This window comes from Salmo salar, chromosome ssa06 (genome assembly GCF_905237065.1).
Source record: "Salmo salar chromosome ssa06, Ssal_v3.1, whole genome shotgun sequence".
Lineage (NCBI taxonomy): Eukaryota > Metazoa > Chordata > Actinopteri > Salmoniformes > Salmonidae > Salmo > Salmo salar.
In genome coordinates, this window is record NC_059447.1 from 93906198 (window position 1) to 93931294 (window position 25097).

The window sequence follows — 25097 nt, forward strand, 5'->3', positions numbered from 1 at the left end:
GCCATGCTGGTTAGGTGTGCCTTGAATTCTAAATAAATCACAGACAGTGTCACCAGCAAAGCACCATCACACCTCCTCCTCCATGCTTCACGGTGGGAACCACACATGCGGAGATCATCGGTTCACCTACTCTGCATCTCACAAAGACACGGTGGTTGGAACCAAAAATCTCAAATTTGGACTCATCAGACCAAAGGAAAAATGTCCACCGGTCTTTACGTCCATTGCTCGTGTTTCTTGGCCCAAGCAAGTCTCTTCTTCTTATTGGTGTCCTTTAGTAGTGGTTTCTTTGCAGCAATTCCATCATGAAGGCCTGATTCACGCAGTCTCCTCTGAACACTTTCCAATTTATTGTTATTGGTTTTTGTTTTTAAATCTTCTGTTTGTTACGTAGTAAATATTTATGTTTTTATTTTCATTTGTTTTTCCCCCTTAAAGTGCATTGTGTTGCATTCATGTCTGAAATGTGCTATATAAATAAATCTTGATTTGGCTGAGCATGCCGGTGGAGGCAGATGTCATCGGTGTGACACTGAGCCATTCCGACCCGGAGACACAGTATGAAGGTCTGAAGGAAGAGCTCATCGTGCCCAAGAGGAACCAGGAGGAGAAGCCGGCCCTGGCGAGGACCCAGGTGGTCGGCCATGCGAAGGCATCCCTGGACGCTGTCCCCTTCCCAGGACGCTGAACGTGGCCACCAAGGACATCAGGGAGCACTATGAGTCTGTGACCTCCTAGAACTGGGAAGTCTGATTATAGAACAAGCTGGTTACTGTAGAGATTGAAGTTGTGACCAACAATGAAGAGCTTCTGTACATCTTTCTTTCTTCCCCTCCATCAGTCCCTCCTCTCCTCCCACAGTCAGCGGTGATGGATGACCGGTTTCTACAGTCTCTTGTCTCCCTGCTGGGCTGTCTCAGCCAACTCTTTCTCCTTATCGAGGTTGTTCTCTTATCCCTCCATCTCCTTCATAGTGATAGTATTACTGATGTTTTCATATTATGCATTTTATTTATTTTTTTTACATTTAGTTTCATGAAAACATTTCTCCATGTTGATTATGGTTGTTTAATGGTTGTTTAATGGTTGTTTAATGGTTGTGTTTATGGTTGTTTTATGGTTGTTTAATGGTTGTTTTATGGTTGTTTTATGGTTGTGGTTATGGTTGTTTAATGGTTGTTTTATGGTTGTTTAATGGTTGGTTATGGTTGTTTAATGGTTGTTTAATAGTTGTTTTATGGTTGTTTAATGGTTGAGTTATGGTTGTTTAATGGTTGTTTAATGGTTGTTTAATGGTTGTGGTTATGGTTTTGTTTGGACCTGAGGGAACGCAGCCAGGCCATTCTGGAGCTGAAGGATCTGAAACTGAGAGGGTAGAGGGAAAATGAGGAGGCTGCCAGGTGAGTCACACACACACTGAACACAATGTCATACTGCTGTCGTACCAGACTGATTACAGGGTAAAGACCAGCGGCCAGGTAAACAACAGGGCTGCTGTCGTACCAGACTGATTACAGGGTAAAGACCAGCGGCCAGGTAAACAACAGGGCTGCTGTCGTACCAGACTGATTACAGGGTAAAGACCAGCGGCCAGGTAAACAACAGGGCTGCTGTCGTACCAGACTGATTACAGGGTAAAGACCAGCGGCCAGGTAAACAACAGGGCTGCTGTCGTACCAGACTGATTACAGGGTAAAGACCAGCGGCCAGGTAAACAACAGGGCTGCTGTCGTACCAGACTGATTACAGGGTAAAGACCAGCGGCCAGGTAAACAACAGGGCTGCTGTCGTACCAGACTGATTACAGGGTAAAGACCAGCGGCCAGGTAAACAACAGGGCTGCTGTCGTACCAGACTGATTACAGGGTAAAGACCAGCGGCCAGGTAAACAACAGGGCTGCTGTCGTACCAGACTGATTACAGGGTAAAGACCAGCGGCCAGGTAAACAACAGGGCTGCTGTCGTACCAGACTGATTACAGGGTAAAGACCAGCGGCCAGGTAAACAACAGGGCTGCTGTCGTACCAGACTGATTACAGGGGAAGGACACTGGCAGATTTCCCACCCATATGAAGTGTTCCCAACCCTAATAACTTAAAGATCAGTGTCTAGGGGCAAAAGAGATGTCAATCTCAAGGTGACTTTCCCGGTTAAATTAAGGATTACAAAACACCAGTATAGTAGAAGAGGCGTCAAAGAGGCTGGTTTCCTTTTCTCTCACGCCAAACTTTTCGCTCCCACCAGCGGCAAGAATACCCCTGCTCCTGTCAACAGGGTCACTGGGCTGCTGCAGACTAAATCACATGACTACAGACTCCGACCCCAGACAGCGATGTGAGTCTACTCTCTCTCTCTCCCCTCCCTCTCTTTCCCTCCCTCTTTCCCTCTCTCTCTCTCCCCCTCCCTCTTTCCCTCCCTCCCTCTCTCTCTCCCTCTTTCCCTCTCTCCCTCTTTCCCTCCCTCCCTCCCTCTCTCCCCCTTTCCCTCCCTCTTTCCCTCCCTCCCTCTCTCTCTCGCTCTCTCTTTCCCTCTCTCTCTCTCCCCTCCCTCTTTCCCTCCCTCTTCCCTCCCTCCCTCCCTCCCCCTCCCTCTTTCCCTCTCTCCCTCTTTCCCTCCCTCCCTCCCTCCCCCTCCCTCTTTCCCTCCCTCCCTCCCTCCCTCTTTCCCTCCCTCCCTCTCTCACTCTCTCTCTCTCTCTCCATGCCAGTTCTGATTTTCATATGCACATTTTCGTGGAACAGTTTCATTTAATTTCTAAGTCTTTTGTATCTCAAAATCATTGTCATATACAAATCTAAAAGTAACTTTTATTGCCACGTCCAACTATGTAAATATAGCCTACACATAAAGCCAACAAATAGAAACATTGCAGCCCGCAGGTAGAAAATATGTGTAACGGTTGTCGTCGGATAAAGTGGACCAAAACGCAGCAGGAATATGTGCACTTATCTTCTTTTATTTGGTAAAGAAGGAGAACCAAAAAATAAACACAAAGGGAAAAACACAACGACTATATACAGGCTGGTACGGCACAAGGCTATACACAGAACAATCTCCCACACACTACAAAACAAAACACATACCTATATATAGGACTCTCAATCAGAGGCAACTAGAAAACACCTGCCTCCAATTGAGAGTCCAACACCCAATTAACAAAACATAGAAATACAAAAGACTAGACAGAACATAGAAATACACTAAACATAGAACAGTGCCCAAAACCCCCCCGGAATACATAAATCAAATACCCTACTAAACAAACCACCACCCCGAACCACATAAAACAAATACCCTTCTGCCACGTCCTGACCAAATATAATACAATTACTCCCTCTGCTGGTCAGGACGTGACAATATCCTGATAAAAATAAATATCCTATAAATCACATTGGCTATGCATAGCCTGTCTGCAACGATCAAATATTCTGGGTCCTCTGAATTCCCTGTGCCAGTTAGCTCTGGACAGACACAGCTGTAGGCTATTTGCACAAAGATAAGAAATAATCTGTTATTTTAAGAGTTTCCACTTGATCATAACATTACATTTTTTCCCTTTCATGCTGAGTGGAGCTGGAAATATAAAAACAAAAAATAATACTTTTGAGGAACTATTGTCATTCTCAATTAATTATAAAAAACAGACTTTGTTTAGTTGCTGTTTGAGGTGAAGTAAAAAAAAATACTTTGAGAAGTGCCACAGATTATTCGTGGTGGTGAGTTAAGCCAATCAGAAATACTATCAGATCCCCCAAATGGGGACATTTATAGGCCTACATTTGCGCGCAGGCCAGGTAGACTAGGCCTACTTCTATAGGCCTGTGCTTAATCAGGTAAACGTGCTTAACATTGACAGTACCGTTTAAAACAAAAGAAGATTAATAAATAAAAACTCATAACTCAAAACTCATAACTCTAACTGGAATGAAATAAACAAAAAAGTGTTTCTCTGTCACATCCTGACCAGTGAAAAGGGGTCATTTTGCCATAGTAGAATGGTCAGGGCGTAGGCAGGAGGCGTGGCAGGGGGCGTGGCAGGGGGGGTTGTTTTGTGTGTTTTTGGGGGGGTTTGTTTGTTTCTAGGGGAATGTGTTCTAGTTTTCATTTTCTATGTTTCGTTTTTTCAGGTTTGGCCGAGTATGGTTTCCAATCAGAGGCAGGTGTCTTTCGTTGTCTCTGATTGGAAACCATACTTAGGCAGCCTGTTTTCCTTTGGGGGTTTGTGGGTCGTTGTTTTTTTTCTTCGTATAGTCGTGGTACCTTGCGTAACTGTTGGCTGTCATTTATTGTTTTCTTGTGAAGTGTTTTCATTAAATGTAAAGATATACACGCTTCCGCCTTGGTCTAATCCTTTCGACGCTAATTACATTATCACAAGTGTAGCATAGGTTGTGAGTTCTGCAAAACAAGCATGTCCACTCTGACAGTGACAACAGGAAACAACTGTGATAATAACATATTGAATGCATTAACAGAGATGACCTTAGCCAAACGTTGCAGATTAGAAATGAATTAAGTGATAATGCCCGAGAAGACGTTGTTTGGAGGATATATTGGTTAAAGGTCAAAAACGGTAATAGAGTGCTAATTTGACGACTTCACGAACCTACGGTGTCGGGAAGAAAAAAAAAGAACCAGACATTTATCTGTCGTAATTTACGAGAAATCGTACAATGTACAATTGATGATGGTTAAAAGAAATGTGGGGTTTTTTTCCCCCCAAAAAGTTACAGATCCAGTTGCGGCGTGTTCAGATGAATCTGTTAAGGCGGGTTTCGGAGCTCTACATGATTTTCGGTGATTTTCGGAAGTCACACACACACACACACACACACACACAAACACACACACACACACACACACACACACACACACACACACACACACACAGTCAATGGGGAGGGACACAGACACACAGAGCCTGCAATAGTTACCTGCGTTCGAACTATCCTAGAGCTAGAGCTCTGAAACAATAAATACATGTTCTAGAGCTTAAGTCGGTTGTGCACTGTGAGTTATGAGACTCTAGAAGGTTCTCAGGCTGAGAAAGAGCCTCGTACATTTGCAATGACTTCAGTTCATTTTGACCATCGCGAAAATGACGACATTTAGAAAAGTCCCAGAGTCGCAAGACTAGGTGCATTGAAACCGCCTCGGCCCATAGAGACGGACCCTAAAGGTTCTGTCCGATAGCTCATTCAGGGACCCCGTAGCAACACCCGGAAAAAGTGACTTTTCAGCACTAATTAAGGTTGCTGCTCGGGCTCCGAATGACCTATCGAGCCGAAACCCGGGATTCGGGGTTGCCTCAGCTAGGCCTACACATAATGTCAGAACTGGATCCGCAGCTAGAACGTAACTACGTGTTTTATGTTTTTATTATTATTTGAACAGAAGGCGCTGTGAATTTTGAGCCTGCTCTGAAATATATGACAGTTGGCTTCTAAACGAGTTGGACAAAGTGGGTTTGGTGTCAGTTTGTATCAGTTTGGTGTCAGAATGATATCTTATTGACTGATGGACGCTGACTTGATGGCTGACTTTTGTCCGTTTGCAATAAGTTTAAACAGTGATAAACCATCACCAAATTGACATGCTGAAATCAACACCAACGAGCGATGGAGAGGAACCACTATCACTGCCCGGCCATTCCGTGTTCAACGGACCAGTCAATTGGGCATTTCTGCAGTATATTAGAGCATGTCAAATTTGTGATGGTAAATGCCCATTGTAAGACATTGCAAATGGAAAGTCGTGGACCTGGTGATCGGAACGAGTTACCAGGAGCACATTTTAAAAATGTTTTTAATGCTTTTAGGGGGGTGCAAGGGGTCTATGGCTGGGTAGGGAGCACCCCCCACCCGTGCCCGTCCAATAGGGGGAGCCCCTGGTCATTTTGGACGTTTTTCAATTAAAATAAAACAAAAAAAATGACAGAGTCCCACATCTCTCATTGCACCAAATTCTTACTTCCTATGACAAATAGACCTTCTAGGTTGATTCAGGGCTTAACATAGTGATATATATCATTTGGTCAGTATAAATGCCATTTGGACATTTCTTATGCCATTTGGCCATGGTTCACTGACTTTTGACTTCCTATGATCATATATTGCAAATGGACAAAACATATGCCCTATGGGCAAACTCAATAAAATAAGACAAATGTATGTTCATAAGGTTGTTATATATGTATAACTGACCAAAAAAATCTAAAACATTTTGAAAACGGTGAATAGAAAGCACTTTTTTAGAGGGGGCTGTATTTAAATTTTTTGGCATTTTCAAAATTTGACCCTTGGGTCTTGACTTTATGTCCATTTGCAATATGAAAATCTATGGTGGAGCGCGCTCGCCATCTTTGGGATTTTAGTTGTTTAACCTGTTATGGCTAGGGGGCAGTATTTTCACGGCCGGATAAAAAACGTTCCCGATTTAATCTGATTATTACTCCTGCCCAGAAACTAGAATATGCATATAATTATTGGCTTTGGATAGAAAACACTCCAAAGTTTCTAAAACTGTTTGAATGGTGTCTGTGAGTATAACAGAACTCCTTTGGCAGGCCAAAACCTGAGAAGATTCCATGCAGGAAGTGCCCTGTCTGACAATTTCTTGCCCTTCTTGATTATCTCTATCCATTACAGAGGATCTCTGCTGTTACGTGGCACTTCCTACGGCTCCCATGGGCTCTCAGAAGGCGGCAAAAAGCTGAATCGTGGCTTTGCAGGCTCTGGCTGAAAAAAAGTAGGGCGTTTGGATAGTGGCTGGTCACAGTACTGTGAGACTCAGGCTCGTGCCCGAGTCGACCCCATGCTTTATTTTCTTTTGTCTGTTTACCTAAACGCAGATTCCCGGTCGGAATATTATCGCTTTTTTACGAGAAAAATTGCATAAAAATTGATTTTAAACAGCGGTTGACATGCTTCGAAGTACGGTAATGGAATATTTAGAAATCTTTTGTCACGAAATGCGCCATGCTCGTGACCCTTATTTACACTTCGGATAGTGTCTTGATCGCACGAACAAAACGCCGCTATTTGGATATAACAATGGATTATTTTGAACCAAACCAACATTTGTTATTGAAGTAGCAGTCCTGGGAGTGCATTCTGACGAAGAACACCAAAGGTAATCAAACTTTTCTTATAGTAAATCGGAGTTTGGTCAGGGCTAAACTTGGTGGGTGTCTAAATAGCTAGCCGTGATGGCTGGGCTATCTACTCAGAATATTGCAAAATGTGCTTTCACCGAAAAGCTATTTTAAAATCGGACACCTCGATTGCACAAAGGAGTTCTGTATCTATAATTCTTAAAATAATTGTTATGTTTTTTGTGAACGTTTATCGTGAGTAATTTAGTAAATTCACCGGAGGTTTGCGGGGGGTATGCTAGTTCTGAACGTCACATGATAATGTAAAAAGCTGGTTTTTGATATAAATATGAACTTGATTGAACAAAACATGCATGTATTGTATAACATAATGTCCTAGGTGTGTCATCTGATGAAGATCATCAAAGGTTAGTGCTGCATTTAGCTGTGGTTTTGTCTTTTGTGACATTATATGCTAGCTTGAAAAATGGGTGTCTGATTATTTCTGGCTGGGTACTCTGCTGACATAATCTAATGTTTTGCTTTCGCTGTAAAGCCTTTTTGAAATCGGAGAGTGTGGTTAGATAAAGGAGAGTCTTGTCTTTAAAATGCTGTGAAATAGTCATTGTTTGAAAATTGAAGTTTTTGTATTTTTGAGGAATTTGTAATTCGCGCCACGCCTATCATTGGATATTGGAGCAGGTGTTCCGCTAGCGGAACGTCTAGATGTAAGAGGTTAACACTTGGCGTTTGCCATATGCCACTTGCCATAAGGTTTGGATCAACTGCCGTCCATTTGAGTGGTATTTGCAATTGAGTATATGTTTCGCCCAGTTGCAATAAGTTGCCATTCATTTTTGTACATTTCATGGGGGTCTTCCCTTACTGTTGCCAATAACAGGGATGTCGGCCTTGTTGGGTGTATAGGCTACTACTGGTGAATGTAGGCTACTACTGGTGAATGTAGGCTACTACTGCTTCTACTGGTGAATGTAGGCTACTACTGGTACTACTGATGAATGTAGGCTACTACTGGTACTACTGGTGAATGTAGGCTACCACTGGTGAATGTAGGCTACTACTGGTACTACTGGTGAATGTAGGCTATTACTGGTGAATGTAGGCTACTACTGGTGAATGTAGACTACTACTTGTGAATGTAGGCTACTGCTGGTACTAATGGTGAATGTAGGCTACTACTGATGAATGTAGGCTAATACTGGTGAATGTAGGCTAATACTGGTACTACTGGTGAATGTAGACTACTACTTGTGAATGTAGGCTAATACTGGCACTACTGGTGAATGTAGGCTACTACTGGTACTACTGGTGAATGTAGGCTACTACTGGTACCACTGGTGAATGTTGGCTACTACTGGTGAATGTAGGCTAATACTGGTACTACTGGTGAATGTAGGCTACTACTGGTACTAATGGTGAATGTAGACTACTACTGTGATGTGGCATGGTACTACTGGTGAATGTTGGCTACTACTGGTGAATGTAGGCTAATACTGGCACTACTGGTGAATGTAGGCTACTACTGGTACTACTGGTGAATGTTGGCTAATACTGGTGAATGTAGACTAATACTGGTGAATGTAGGCTAATACTGGTACTACTGGAGAATGTAGACTACTACTTGTGAATGTAGGCTAATACTGGTACTACTGGTGAATGTAGACTACTACTGATGAATGTAGGCTAATACTGGCACTACTGGTGAATGTAGGCTACTACTGGTGAATGTAGGCTACTACTGATACTACTGGTGAATGTAGACTACTACTGGTGAATGTAGACTACTACTTGTGAATGTAGACTACTACTGGTGAATGTAGACTACTACTGATGAATGTAGGCTACTACTGGCACTACTGGTGAATGTAGACTACTACTGGTGAATGTAGGCTTCTACTGGTGAATGTAGGCTACTACTGGCACTACTGGTGAATGTAGACTACTACTGGTGAATGTAGACTACTACTGGTGAATGTAGACTACTACTGGTGAATGTAGACTACTACTGGTGAATGTAGACTACTACTGGTGAATGTAGGCTTCTACTGGTGAATGTAGGCTACTACTGGTGAATGTAGACTACTACTGGTGAATGTAGACTACTACTGGTGAATGTAGACTACTACTGGTGAATGTAGGCTTCTACTGGTGAATGTAGGCTACTACTGGCACTACTGGTGAATGTAGGCTACTACTGATACTACTGGTGAATGTAGACTACTACTGGTGAATGTAGACTACTACTTGTGAATGTAGACTACTACTGGTGAATGTAGACTACTACTGATGAATGTAGGCTACTACTGGCACTACTGGTGAATGTAGACTACTACTGGTGAATGTAGGCTTCTACTGGTGAATGTAGGCTACTACTGGCACTACTGGTGAATGTAGACTACTGCTGGTACTACTGGAGAATTCTGGAGATTTTGCCTTGTGCATCTGAGCCACACTCCTCTTATTTTTGGACCAGGGCATCCCCGCGACCTCTTCAATGGATTAGTCCACTGCATCCCCGCGACCTCTTCAATGGATTAGTCCACTGCATCCCCGCGACCTCTTCAATGGATTAGTCCACTGAGACAGGTGAAAATCACACAGCTGTCGTGTGGCATGAACATGTTGTTTGTGTACACTGAACAGAAATATTAAAGCAACATGTAAAGTGTTGGTCCCATGTTTCATGAGCTGAAATAAAAACATCCAAGAATTATTCCATATGAACAAAAAGCTTATTTCTCTCAAATTTGTTTACCTCTCTGTTTGTGAGCATTTCTTCTTTGCCAAGATAATCCATCCACCTGACAGGGGTGGCATATCTCCCAGTGTCTGGTAGAAAGCAGACTGAGACAGGTTTTCCTCTTTTCTTATCCTGAAAACCTCTCCAGTCCTTAACGATTACAAGAATACCCATAACATGATGCAGCCGCCACTATGCTTGAAAAAATGGAGAGTTGTACTCATTAATGTGTTGTATTGGATTTGCCCCAAACATAACACTTTGTATTCAGGACAAAAAATGAATTGCTTTGCCACATTTTTTTGCAGAATTACTTTAGTGTCTTGTTGCAAACAAGATGCATGTTTTGGAATATTTTTATTCTGTACAAGCTTCCTTTTTTTCATTCTGTCTGTCACGTCCTGACCAGCAGAGGGAGTAATTGTATTCGTTTTGGTCAGGATGTGGCAGAGGGTTTGTGTTGTGTATGCATTTCTATGTTCTGTCTAATTTAGTTTTTTCTATGTTTAGGATTGGGTGTTGGACTCTCAATTGGAGACAGGTGTTTCTAGTTGCCTCTGATTGAGAGTCCTATATAGAGGTGTGTGTTTGGTTTAGTTATTTTGTGGGTAGTTGTTTTTGCATTGCTTTTCGTATCGCCTGCAAGACTGTTGTACTGTCGTGTTTCTTTGTTTCTTGTATAGTGTTCACGTTCTTGATCAATTAAATTCAAAGATGAACACGTTACTCCGCTGCGTATTGGTCTACTTTCTCAGACGAGGACTTCTCTGTTTCGTCTGAGGACGAAGACCGTTGTGACACTGTCATTGAGGTTAGTATTGTGGAGTAACTATAATGTTGTTGAGCCGTCCTCAGTATCACACCCATTAAACTCTGTAACTATTTTAAAGTCACTATTGACCTCATGGTGAAATCTTGAGAGGGTTCCTTCCTCTCCGGCAACTGAGTTAGGAAGGACGCCTGTATCTTTGTAGTGACTGGGTGTATTGATACGCCATCCAACGTGTAATTAATAATAACTTCACCATGCTTAAAGGGATATTCAGCGTCTGCTTTAAAAAAAAAAAATTGTACACATCTGCCAATAGGTGCCCTTCTTTGCGAGGCATTGAAAAACCTCCCTGGTCTTTGTGGTTGAATCTGTGTTGTGAAATTCACTGCTCGACTGAGGGACCTTACAGATAATTGTATATGTAATGGGGTACAGCACAGGAGATTGGTGTCACCTTTAATTGGGGAGGAATGGTATCAAATACATGGTTTTCAGTAAACAATATCTGCTCAAAGCTTGAATTATCCTTGTCGACAAAGAGCTGATTGAATACCTGCCATAGTGTATCTACGGCTGCTGTTCATATTTACACTACAGAACACTGTGCTCACAAGCCCTGTTTAATGGTCGTTTATCCTCTGTAGGACCAGCAAGCTGTCTGTAGACATCTCCCGTCAGGCGTGACCGTGGCTATGATCTGGGCGGCCCTGGAGGATGAGAGGAAGAGGAAGAGAACGGACGATACAGATAAATACTACAGTTGAAGTCGGAAGTTTACTTACACCTTAGCCAAATACATTTAAACTCAGTTTTTCCACAATTCCGGACATTTAATCCTAGTAAAAATTCCCTGTCTTAGGTCAGTTAGGATCACCACTTTATTTTAAGAATGTGAAATGTCAGAATAATAGTAGAGAGAATGATTTATTTCAGCTTTTATTTCTTTCATCACATTCCCAGAGGGTCAGAAGTTTATATACACTCAATTAGTATTCGGTAGCATTGCCTTTAAATTGTTTAACTTGGGTCAAACGTTTTGGGTAGCCTTCCACAGGCTTTCCACAATAAATTGGGTGAATTTTGGCCCATTCCTCCTGACAGAGCTGGTGTAAATGAGTCAGGTTTGTAGTCCTCCTTGCTCGCACACACTTTTTCAGTTCTGCCCACAAATTTTCTATGGGATTGTGGTCAGTCACACCTGGGACACACCTTTAAATACACTGCTCAAAAAAAATAAAGGGAACACTTAAACAACACAATGTAACTCCAAGTCAATCACACTTCTGTGAAATCAAACTGTCCACTTAGGAAGCAACACTGATTGACAATACATTTCACATGCTGTTGTGCAAATGGAATAGACAACAGGTGGAAATTATAGGCAATTAGCAAGACACCCCCAATAAAGGAGTGGTTCTGCAGGTGTTAACCACAGACCACTTCTCAGTTCCTATGCTTCCTGGCTGATGTTTTGGTCACTTTTGAATGCTGGCGGTGCTTTCACTCTAGTGGTAGCATGAGACGGAGTCTACAACCCACACAAGTGGCTCAGGTAGTGCAGCTCATCCAGGATGGCACATCAATGCGAGCTGTGGCAAGAAGGTTTGCTGTGTCTGTCAGCGTAGTGTCCAGAGCATGGAGGCGCTACCAGGAGACAAGCCAGTACATCAGGAGACGTGGAGGAGGCCGTAGGAGGGCAACAACCCAGCAGCAGGACCGCTACCTCCGCCTTTGTGCAAGGAGGAGCAGGAGAAGCACTGCCAGAGCCCTGCAAAATGACATCCAGCAGGCCACAAATGTGCATGTGTCTGCTCAGACGGTCAGAAACAGACTCCATGAGGGTGGTATGAGGGCCCGACGTCCACAGGTGGGGATTGTGCTTACAGCCTAACACCGTGCAGGACGTTTGGCATTTGCCAGAGAACACCAAGATTGGCAAATTCGCCACTGGTGCCCTGTGCTCTTCACAGATGAAAGCAGGTTCACACTGAGCACGTGACAGACGTGACAGAGTCTGGAGACGCCGTGGAGAACTTTCTGCTGCCTGCAACATCCTCCAGTATGACCGGTTTGGCGGTGGGTCAGTCATGGTGTGGGGTGGCATTTCTTTGGGGGGCCGCACAGCCCTCCATGTGCTCGCCAGGGGTAGCCTGACTGCCATTAGGTACCGAGATGAGATCCTCAGACCCCTTGTGAGACCAAATGCTGGTGCGGTTGGCCCTGGGTTCCTCCTAATGCAAGACAATGCTAGACCTCATGTGGCTGGAGTATGTCAGCAGTTCCTGCAAGAGGAAGGCATTGATGCTATGGACTGGCCCGCCCATTCCCCAGACCTGAATCCAATTGAGCACATCTGGGACATCATGTCTCGCTCCATCCACCAACGCCACGTTGCACCACAGACTGTCCAGGAGTTGGCGAATGCTTTAGTCCAGGTCTGGGAGGAGATCCCTCAGGAGACCATCCGCCACCTCATCAGGAGCATGCCCAGGCGTTGTAGGGAGGTCATACAGGCACGTGGAGGCCACACACACTAATGAGCCTCATTTTGACTTGTTTTAAGGACATTACATCAAAGTTGGATCAGCCTGTAGTGTGGTTTTCCACTTTAATTTTGAGTGTGACACCAAATCCAGACCTCCATGGGTTGATAAATTGGATTTCCATTGATTATTTTTGTGTGATTTTGTTGTCAGCACATTCAACTATGTAAAGAAAAAAGTATTTAATAAGATTATTTCTTTCATTCAGATCTAGGATGTGTTGTTTAAGTGTTCCCTTTATTTTTTTGAGCAGTATAGATAACAGTCACACCTGGAACACACTTTTAAATAGATAACCTCACCTGTAATATAGAAATCAGGCTCTTGCTTTACTTTATAGTCCCCTTCCCTTTGCTATTTGTCCCTAAAGTTCAAGGTCTTGTTTTCGCTGTCATGCTACAATACCTGTCTGACAGCGTAGGACCGCCCTCTTTTCCTTTATCCCCTCACGTGATTGAAGGAACGGTGGGTCCCTCGACGCAGGTGTGGTAACCTGGAAGAAGTGAAACCAATTAACATATTCAGGAAGAGACAACACACACTGTAGAAGAAAAAAAATAGAATAAATTCAAAAACTGAGGCTTAAATGCAAAATAAAGCGGTTTATTAAAACCCCATGGTGCCCCCCAAGAAAGAAAGTGTATAAAATGAAAGGTGAAAACAAAACAAACGTTTGGGCCTCGGGCATCATTGTCTCGTCATCATTGTGTATGTTTGCACTCGCACCCCTGGCTTCTATTTCGAGGATAATTGCACGTCACATGATCAAGGAAGAAAACACATCAGAAAATCTATGAATCAGTACCTCGTGGGAATAGAATACATACGTGATCTAGACTGTATACAAAATATACAAAAGTGGACAGAGAAATATCATCAATTATTGCTTTTACATATATACCACGTGAAACATTTCCTCAGAATAAATAAGACAGGATGGTAGGTAGAGACACCACTAGATGGCGGTATCGAACACCAATAAGAGCTAATATACTATTTAAAGTAAACACTTGAATAACTTTCTTGTACTGTGGGTTTTTTTGTGGGGGGGGGGGTGTACCATGATGTCCTAATAAACATCTTTGTTTTGCATTCAAGACTCCGTTTTAGATGTAATCCATTTTTTCGACAGTGTGCGAGTCTCCCTCTCTACCTGAATTCTTATTTTGACTCCTACACACCTGGAACAGACACTGTTGTAACAACTGTCGTTAGAAGAAGGGGACCGTGATAAGTGTTCGTAATTATTTCATACTGAGAACACTAGAACAAAAATAACAAACACGAAAAACCAACAGTTCTGTCAGGTAACAGATAACAAAACAGAAAACAACTACCCACTAACACAAGTGGGAAAAGGCTGCCTAAGTATGGTTCCCAATCAGAGACAACGATGGACAGCTGCCTCTGATTGGAAACCACACTCAGCCAAAACAAAGAAATAGAAAAACTAGATTGCCCACCCCACATCACACCTTGACCTAACCAAAACTAGAGGAAAATAAAACGTCTCTAAGGTCAAGGGAGTGACAACTATTCAGTAGTAAGGAGCTTGAGGCCGTGAGGACGATACGTAAAGCTTATTAAATGTCAGTGATACTATCAAGAGCAGTGTGCGGGTTTCCTATTTTATTCCTTCGTCTTGTTCAATTGTTGCCATGCACCTGCAAATAAGATTGCTCAGATGTGCGAGTGCCTTTTTGAATTTTGTAGTAAGGAGCTTAAAAGACGCCCTCCCATCACTCATAGGATATGCAACAATTCAAACATCCAATGTACATTACCGTTCAAAATGTTGGGACCACTTAGAAATGTCCTTGTTTTTGAAAGCATTTTTTTTTTTTTGTCCATTAAAATAACATCAAATTGATCAGAAATAAAGTGTTGACATTGTTAATGTTGTAAATGACTATTGTAGCTGGAAACAGCTGATTTTTTAAAATGGAATATCTACATAGGTGTACAGAGGCCCATTATCAGCAACCATCACTCCTGTGTTACAATGGCACGTTGTGTTAGCTAATCCAAGTTTATCATTTTAAAAGGCTAATTGATCATTAGAAAACCCTTTTGTGATTACGTTAGCACAGCTGAAAACTGTCGTTCTGATTAAAGAAGCAATAAAACTGGCCTTCTTTAGACTAGTTGAGTATCTGGAGCATCAGCATTTGTGGGTTCGATTACAGGCTCAAAATGGCCAGAAACAAAGAACTTTCCTCTGAAACTCGTCAGTCTATTCTTGTTCTGAGAAATTATGGCTATTCCATGCGAGAAATTGCCAAGAAACTGAAGATCTCGTAAAACGCTGTGTACTACTCCCTTCACAGAACAGCGCAAACTGGCTCTAACCAGAATAGAAAGAGGAGTGGGAGGCCCCGGTGCACAACTGAGCAAGAGGACAAGTACATTAGAGCGTGTAGTTTGAGAAACAGATTTAAAAAGTTATTCCTCTGTAATTTGGCCTTCACACTGATCTTTCTGTACATTTGTTAATTTTCCATTTTTTATATGCCACCGACACGAGTTTTAATGACTCCAACCTAAATTGATGTAAACTTCCGACTTCAACTTTATATCTCACTAGGTCGGGGTTTTTTAGTCTCCAAATATCCACCATTTCTAATGTGTCCATAATATTTGTGATTTCCTTAAGGGCACGGTGATGATAGTTTGTAGAGTGATTACCTTTACGGTCCATTGCTGTACTTAACACTGTGTTATAGTCTCCTACCATAATGATTACATCATTTGTTGCCTGTAAGTTCAATAAATTGGTATAAATGTTTTCGAAGAAGTGTGGATCATCCTGATTTGGACCATATAGATTAATGAGCCAAATCTCTTTTTACGTCCACTTTCATATTCAAAAAGATCCACCTTCCCTGCGAATCATTCCTGACTATTTGCACATTCAAATCGACATTTTTTTGTTAATAATTATTAATATCATCACACTTTTTGAGTTTCTTTGTCCATGACAGAAAATGATTTCACCACCCCATTGCTTTTTCCATGCAACTTCATCTCAGGATGTAGAGTGAGTTTCCTGTAAACAGTATATTTTATATTCCTTTTCTTTTAGCCAGGTAAATACTGATCTTCTTTGTTTATTATCTGCTAAACCGTTACAATTATAACTAGCTATACTTATTTCACCCCTTACCATAACTAGATACTATTCTCAGTCTAAACGGACCATAATTAGTGCTTGTAAAGTTACTGCCATCAGAGGTATTATGAAGGTCAAAACTAGATCTTTCAAATGTCTGATATTTAGAATTCAAGCAATAGGTTCTAGAAATATTTGTTTTATTCCCTTGGCTGTTTGCCTGTGAGCCAATGCCGCAGATGTTAGAAAATTGAGACAAGATATTATGTTTGTAGTTAATCTGAGTTAAGTTGATGTGTATGATATTGGATGATGATTTAGTGAGAGTGTGTACGATGTCTGTATAAGAGTAAGACTTCTAATGTGCGATGTCCAAATAAATAATAACTCTGCCAATTTGCTTTGGTTGAGTGACTGTGTGTGTAACATGTACTGCTTATAGCCTTAATATTCATGATGATAATTGTAATCCATATCGTATCGCCTGTAACGCCCTGGCCACAGAGAGGGTTTTTTTGTTCTTTATTTTGGTCAGGCCAGGGTGTTACATTGGGTGTGCGTTCTATGTTCCTTTTTCTATGTTTTTGTATTTCTTTGTTTTGGGCCGTGTGTGGCTCCCAATCAGGCACAGCTGAAGTTCGTTGTTGTTGATTGGGAGTCACACATAAGTGCATGTTTTTCCGTTGGGGTTTTGTGGGTAATTGTTTCTGTCATTGTGTTTCACCTGACAGGACTGTTTGGCTGTCAGTTTCTTGTTTTGTAATTGTATAGTGTTCCCGTGTAAGAATTAAATATGATGAACACTAACTCCGCTGCACCTCGGTCTCTCTCTCTCTCTCACGACAGCCCTTACACTATGTGTGTAACATGTAGTGCATATAGCCTTAATATTCATGATAATTGCAATCCATATCGTATCGCCGTCATTGTTGCGTCATAATTACATTTAGCATCATTGAAAAAACACATCCCAGCATTTCCACAGCAGTTGACGTTTCACATGATCATGAAAGAAACAAAAGCATTAATCTGTTGTTGGTTTTTCAATATAAATCTTGGTGAAATAATTTCAGTGTATGAGTGGTTTTTGAACTTTTCCAGGACATTTTAACAATACCGCAATAATACTGATAACTGTGATTAATACTGATTGTCACGTCCTGACCATCGTAAGTTGCTAGTTTCTATGGTAGAGTAGATGAGGGCGTGACAGGGGGTGTTTGTCTGTTTTTGTATTTCTATGTTCAGTTTCTAGGTTTGTATTTCTATGTTGGATTTTGTTTGGCATGACCTCCAATTAGAGGCAGCAGGGTTGTCGTTGTCTCTAACTGGAGGCCATATTTAAGTTGTTTTGTGGGTGATTATATTTTGAGTAGTGCGTTTTCTTCGCTTCGTCACGGTTTGTTGTTGTTGTGTTTGAAGTATTTAAGTGTATTGCATTCAGTTTCACGTTTAATAAATATGCGGAACGAAATCGACGCTGCATTTTGGTCCGATCCTTCTAACAGCCGTGACACTGATAACCGTGAAAATACTGATAATACCGATAACCGTGATAATACCGATAACCGTGATAGGGGTTACAGTAGGGTTACAGTATAGTATATTACAGTGTATTGTACCTTTGAGTTACAGTAGTGTATGTAGTGCAGGAACATGCTGCGGATCCTCTCAGCCTCGTCATAGCAGCAGCAGGACATTTGGTTCTCCACGCTCCTCTGAATAGGGGTCCACACACGCTCCGTCCAACGCTTATGGAGCAGCTCTCTCTTACGAAGCTCCGCCTTTTCCTGCTGGCACAGAAAACGCTCCAGGTCCTGTTCAGGAAATGACAGAGACGCAGAATGTCACGACGGAGCAAAACTAATCATTATACCACATAAAGATACACAACGTAATGTACTGCAAAAAATACATAAACATATATTAGATCGATAAGGCCTGAAACTCTACCACAACTGATTCGTCTAATCAAGAGTTTGACGGTTAAGGTGAAAAGTTGAATCAGGTGTGTTAGCTCTGGAATAGATCACATGCATAGACTGGCCGGGATTCCCAGAGGACATGTTGCAGATGAATTGTGTTCACCTTGACAAAACCATTCTCTGAGAGAGAGTTGTGTTCACCTTGACAAAGCCATTCTCTGAGAGAGAGTTGTGTTCACCTTGACAAAACCATTCTCTGAGAGAGAGTTGTGTTCACCTTGACAAAACCATTCTCTGAGAGAGAGTTGTGTTCACCTTGACAAAGCCATTCTCTGAGAGAGAGTCGCGTTCACCTTGACAAAGCCATTCTCTGAGAGAGAGTCGCCTCACCTTGACAAAGCCATTCTCTGAGAGAGAGTTGTGTTCACCTTGACAAAGCCATTCTCTGAGAGAGAGTCGCCTCACCTTGACAAAGCCATTCTCTGAGAGAGAGTTGTGTTCACCTTGACAAAGCCATTCTCTGAGAGAGAGTCGCGTTCACCTTGACAAAGCCATTCTCTGAGAGAGAGTGTGTTCACCTTGACAAAGCCATTCTCTGAGAGAGAGTCGCCTCACCTTGACAAAGCCATTCTCTGAGAGAGAGTCGCCTCACCTTGACAAAGCTATTCTCAGAGAGAGTTGTGGTCACCTTGACAAAGCCATTCTCTGAGAGAGAGTCGCCTCACCTTGACAAAGCCATTCTCTGAGAGAGAGTCGCCTCACCTTGACAAAGCCATTCTCTGAGAGAGAGTCGCCTCACCTTGACAAAGCCATTCTCTGAGAGAGAGTCGCCTCACCTTGACAAAGCCATTCTCTGAGAGAGAGTCGCCTCACCTTGACAAAGCCATTCTCTGAGAGAGAGTCGCCTCACCTTGACAAAGCCATTCTCTGAGAGAGAGTCGCCTCACCTTGACAAAGCCATTCTCTGAGAGAGAGTCGCCTCACCTTGACAAAGCCATTCTCTGAGAGAGAGTCGCCTCACCTTGACAAAGCCATTCTCTGAGAGAGAGTTGTGTTCACCTTGACAAAGCCATTCTCTGAGAGAGAGTCGCCTCACCTTGACAAAGCCATTCTCTGAGAGAGAGTCGCCTCACCTTGACAAAGCCATTCTCTGAGAGAGAGTCGCCTCACCTTGACAAAGCCATTCTCTGAGAGAGAGTCGCCTCACCTTGACAAAGCCATTCTCTGAGAGAGAGTCGCCTCACCTTGACAAAGCCATTCTCTGAGAGAGAGTCGCCTCACCTTGACAAAGCCATTCTCTGAGAGAGAGTCGCCTCACCTTGACAAAGCCATTCTCTGAGAGAGAGTCGCCTCACCTTGACAAAGCCATTCTCTGAGAGAGAGTCGCCTCACCTTGACAAAGCCATTCTCTGAGAGAGAGTCGCCTCACCTTGACAAAGCCATTCTCTGAGAGAGAGTTGTGTTCACCTTGACAAAGCCATTCTCTGAGAGAGAGTTGTGTTCACCTTGACAAAGCCATTCTCTGAGAGAGAGTTGTGTTCACCTTGACAAAGCCATTCTCTGAGAGAGAGTTGTGTTCACCTTGACAAAGCCATTCTCTGAGAGAGAGTCGCCTCACCTTGACAAAGCCATTCTCTGAGAGAGTTGTGTTCACCTTGACAAAGCCATTCTCTGAGAGAGAGTTGTGTTCACCTTGACAAAGCCATTCTCTGAGAGAGAGTCGCCTCACCTTGACAAAGCCATTCTCTGAGAGAGAGTCGCCTCACCTTGACAAAGCCATTCTCTGAGAGAGAGTCGCCTCACCTTGACAAAGCCATTCTCTGAGAGAGAGTCGCCTCACCTTGACAAAGCCATTCTCTGAGAGAGAGTCGCCTCACCTTGACAAAGCCATTCTCTGAGAGAGAGTCGCCTCACCTTGACAAAGCCATTCTCTGAGAGAGAGTCGCCTCACCTTGACAAAGCCATTCTCTGAGAGAGAGTCGCCTCACCTTGACAAAGCCATTCTCTGAGAGAGAGTCGCCTCACCTTGACAAAGCCATTCTCTGAGAGAGAGTCGCCTCACCTTGACAAAGCCATTCTCTGAGAGAGAGTCGCCTCACCTTGACAAAGCCATTCTCTGAGAGAGAGTCGCCTCACCTTGACAAAGCCATTCTCTGAGAGAGAGTCGCCTCACCTTGACAAAGCCATTCTCTGAGAGAGAGTCGCCTCACCTTGACAAAGCCATTCTCTGAGAGAGAGTCGCCTCACCTTGACAAAGCCATTCTCTGAGAGAGAGTCGCCTCACCTTGACAAAGCCATTCTCTGAGAGAGAGTCGCCTCACCTTGACAAAGCCATTCTCTGAGAGAGAGTCGCCTCACCTTGACAAAGCCATTCTCTGAGAGAGAGTCGCCTCACCTTGACAAAGCCATTCTCTGAGAGAGAGTCGCCTCACCTTGACAAAGCCATTCTCTGAGAGAGAGTCGCCTCACCTTGACAAAGCCATTCTCTGAGAGAGAGTCGCCTCACCTTGACAAAGCCATTCTCTGAGAGAGAGTCGCCTCACCTTGACAAAGCCATTCTCTGAGAGAGAGTCGCCTCACCTTGACAAAGCCATTCTCTGAGAGAGAGTTGTGTTCACCTTGACAAAGCCATTCTCTGAGAGAGAGTCGCCTCACCTTGACAAAGCCATTCTCTGAGAGAGAGTTGTGTTCACCTTGACAAAGCCATTCTCTGAGAGAGAGTCGCCTCACCTTGACAAAGCCATTCTCTGAGAGAGAGTCGCCTCACCTTGACAAAGCCATTCTCTGAGAGAGAGTCGCCTCACCTTGACAAAGCCATTCTCTGAGAGAGAGTCGCCTCACCTTGACAAAGCCATTCTCTGAGAGAGAGTCGCCTCACCTTGACAAAGCCATTCTCTGAGAGAGAGTCGCCTCACCTTGACAAAGCCATTCTCTGAGAGAGAGTCGCCTCACCTTGACAAAGCCATTCTCTGAGAGAGAGTCGCCTCACCTTGACAAAGCCATTCTCTGAGAGAGAGTCGCCTCACCTTGACAAAGCCATTCTCTGAGAGAGAGTTGTGTTCACCTTGACAAAGCCATTCTCTGAGAGAGAGTTGTGTTCACCTTGACAAAGCCAGTCTCTGAGAGAGAGTCACCTCACCTTGACAAAGCCAGTCTCTGAGAGAGAGTTGTGTTCACCTTGACAAAGCCATTCTCTGAGAGAGAGTCGCCTCACCTTGACAAAGCCATTCTCTGAGAGAGAGTCGCCTCACCTTGACAAAGCCATTCTCTGAGAGAGAGTCGCCTCACCTTGACAAAGCCATTCTCTGAGAGAGAGTCGCCTCACCTTGACAAAGCCATTCTCTGAGAGAGAGTCGCCTCACCTTGACAAAGCCATTCTCTGAGAGAGAGTCGTGTTCACCTTGACAAAGCCATTCTCTGAGAGAGAGTCGCCTCACCTTGACAAAGCCATTCTCTGAGAGAGAGTCGCCTCACCTTGACAAAGCCATTCTCTGAGAGAGAGTCGCCTCACCTTGACAAAGCCATTCTCTGAGAGAGAGTCGCCTCACCTTGACAAAGCCATTCTCTGAGAGAGAGTCGCCTCACCTTGACAAAGCCATTCTCTGAGAGAGAGTCGCGTTCACCTTGACAAAGCCATTCTCTGAGAGAGAGTCGCCTCACCTTGACAAAGCCATTCTCTGAGAGAGAGTCGCCTCACCTTGACAAAGCCATTCTCTGAGAGAGAGTCGCCTCACCTTGACAAAGCCATTCTCTGAGAGAGAGTCGCCTCACCTTGACAAAGCCAGTCTCTGAGAGAGAGTCGCCTCACCTTGACAAAGCCATTCTCTGAGAGAGAGTCGCCTCACCTTGACAAAGCCATTCTCTGAGAGAGAGTCGCCTCACCTTGACAAAGCCATTCTCTGAGAGAGAGTCGCCTCACCTTGACAAAGCCATTCTCTGAGAGAGAGTCGCCTCACCTTGACAAAGCCATTCTCTGAGAGAGAGTCGCCTCACCTTGACAAAGCCATTCTCTGAGAGAGAGTCGCCTCACCTTGACAAAGCCATTCTCTGAGAGAGAGTCGCCTTCACCTTGACAAAGCCAGTCTCTGAGAGAGAGTCGCCTCACCTTGACAAAGCCATTCTCTGAGAGAGAGTCGCCTCACCTTGACAAAGCCATTCTCTGAGAGAGAGTCGCCTCACCTTGACAAAGCCATTCTCTGAGAGAGAGTCGCCTCACCTTGACAAAGCCATTCTCTGAGAGAGAGTCGCCTCACCTTGACAAAGCCATTCTCTGAGAGAGAGTTGTGTTCACCTTGACAAAGCCAGTCTCTGAGAGAGAGTTGTGTTCACCTTGACAAAGCCAGTCTCTGAGAGAGAGTCACCTCACCTTGACAAAGCCAGTCTCTGAGAGAGAGTCGTGTTCACCTTGACAAAGCCATTCTCTGAGAGAGAGTCGCCTCACCTTGACAAAGCCATTCTCTGAGAGAGAGTCGCCTCACCTTGACAAAGCCATTCTCTGAGAGAGAGTCGCCTCACCTTGACAAAGCCATTCTCTGAGAGAGAGTCGCCTCACCTTGACAAAGCCATTCTCTGAGAGAGAGTCGCCTCACCTTGACAAAGCCATTCTCTGAGAGAGAGTCGCCTCACCTTGACAAAGCCATTCTCTGAGAGAGAGTCGCCTCACCTTGACAAAGCCATTCTCTGAGAGAGAGTCGCCTCACCTTGACAAAGCCATTCTCTGAGAGAGAGTCGCCTCACCTTGACAAAGCCATTCTCTGAGAGAGAGTCGCCTCACCTTGACAAAGCCATTCTCTGAGAGAGAGTCGCCTCACCTTGACAAAGCCATTCTCTGAGAGAGAGTCGCCTCACCTTGACAAAGCCATTCTCTGAGAGAGAGTCGCCTCACCTTGACAAAGCCATTCTCTGAGAGAGAGTCGCCTCACCTTGACAAAGCCATTCTCTGAGAGAGAGTCGCCTCACCTTGACAAAGCCATTCTCTGAGAGAGAGTCGCCTCACCTTGACAAAGCCATTCTCTGAGAGAGAGTCGCCTCACCTTGACAAAGCCATTCTCTGAGAGAGAGTCGCCTCACCTTGACAAAGCCATTCTCTGAGAGAGAGTCGCCTCACCTTGACAAAGCCATTCTCTGAGAGAGAGTCGCCTCACCTTGACAAAGCCATTCTCTGAGAGAGAGTCGCCTCACCTTGACAAAGCCATTCTCTGAGAGAGAGTCGCCTCACCTTGACAAAGCCATTCTCTGAGAGAGAGTCGCCTCACCTTGACAAAGCCATTCTCTGAGAGAGAGTCGCCTCACCTTGACAAAGCCATTCTCTGAGAGAGAGTCGCCTCACCTTGACAAAGCCATTCTCTGAGAGAGAGTCGCCTCACCTTGACAAAGCCATTCTCTGAGAGAGAGTCGCCTCACCTTGACAAAGCCATTCTCTGAGAGAGAGTCGCCTCACCTTGACAAAGCCATTCTCTGAGAGAGAGTCGCCTCACCTTGACAAAGCCATTCTCTGAGAGAGAGTCGCCTCACCTTGACAAAGCCATTCTCTGAGAGAGAGTCGCCTCACCTTGACAAAGCCATTCTCTGAGAGAGAGTCGCCTCACCTTGACAAAGCCATTCTCTGAGAGAGAGTCGCCTCACCTTGACAAAGCCATTCTCTGAGAGAGAGTCGCCTCACCTTGACAAAGCCATTCTCTGAGAGAGAGTCGCCTCACCTTGACAAAGCCATTCTCTGAGAGAGAGTCGCCTCACCTTGACAAAGCCATTCTCTGAGAGAGAGTCGCCTCACCTTGACAAAGCCATTCTCTGAGAGAGTCGCCTCACCTTGACAAAGCCATTCTCTGAGAGAGAGTCGCCTCACCTTGACAAAGCCATTCTCTGAGAGAGAGTCGCCTCACCTTGACAAAGCCATTCTCTGAGAGAGAGTCGCCTCACCTTGACAAAGCCATTCTCTGAGAGAGAGTCGCCTCACCTTGACAAAGCCATTCTCTGAGAGAGAGTCGCCTCACCTTGACAAAGCCATTCTCTGAGAGAGAGTCGCCTCACCTTGACAAAGCCATTCTCTGAGAGAGAGTCGCCTCACCTTGACAAAGCCATTCTCTGCGTCCAGCAAGGGCTGGGTGATGGCTCTAGCTTCTTGGTTCTCAGATTCTAACTTGACCTGAATGATTGTAGATGAAAAAACACAAACATGAAATTAGTTTCGTGTGTGAGTGTGAGTGTGTGGCTGAGTGTGTGTGAGTGTGAGTGTGTGTGCATGCTTGCGTATGTGTGTGTGTGTGCTCGTGTGTGGCTGAGTGTGTGTGTGTGTGCGTGCTTGCGTGTGTGTGTGTGTGTGTGAGTGTGTGGCTGAGTGAGTGTTTGCGTGCTTGCGTGTGTGTGTGTGTGTGTGTGTGAGTGTGTGGCTGAGTGTGTGTGTGTGTGTGTGTGTGTGAGAGTGTGTGTGCATGCTTGCGCGTGTGTGTGTGCTCGTGTGTGTGCTTGAGTGTGTGTGTGCTTGAGTGTGTGTGTGTGTGTGTGAGTGTGTGTGTGTTCGCGTGTTCGCGTGTTCGCGTGTGACTGAGTGTGTGCATGGTTGCAGTACCTGCAGTCTCCTGAAGGAGGTGTGAGAGAGCCAGTCCACCCACGGCCCTCTGGGAGGTCCAGGAAGCCACACCTCAGTCCTCCACTTCTCTCCTCCTCTTCCTCCTCTTCGGCCGGTCATCCTGACACTTCTCCATACTCCGCTGGGTACCTGGAGCGACACGCAGCAGCTGTACATCAACAACAGCGAGAATCAGAGGTTCACATCACAATGAACTCAAATAGAGGAAGAGTACATGGGCCATTTCTGGGTCTAAAAAGGAAAGCAGTCAAGGGAAGGAAGGAAGGAAGTCACTTCAGGCTGTTAAGATGCACCCAGACAGGGTT

The 25097-nt window shown here is 44.4% G+C and overlaps 1 protein-coding gene across 1 annotated transcript in view; it reads right to left on the reverse strand.

Annotated features, from left to right (window-relative positions):
• Positions 1-11065: 11065 nt before the first annotated feature.
• Positions 11066-25097, reverse strand: part of fam228a (family with sequence similarity 228 member A) — a 31426-nt gene continuing 17394 nt past the window's right edge. The window contains exons 3-7 of the mRNA XM_045721223.1: positions 24772-24921; positions 24271-24348; positions 17901-18095; positions 13575-13662; positions 11066-11333 (exon numbers count right to left, since the gene is read on the reverse strand). Of these exons, the coding sequence (XP_045577179.1) occupies positions 11317-11333; positions 13575-13662; positions 17901-18095; positions 24271-24348; positions 24772-24921 (528 nt within the window). The 3' untranslated portion in view covers positions 11066-11316. The remainder of the gene's footprint in view (positions 11334-13574; positions 13663-17900; positions 18096-24270; positions 24349-24771; positions 24922-25097) is intronic.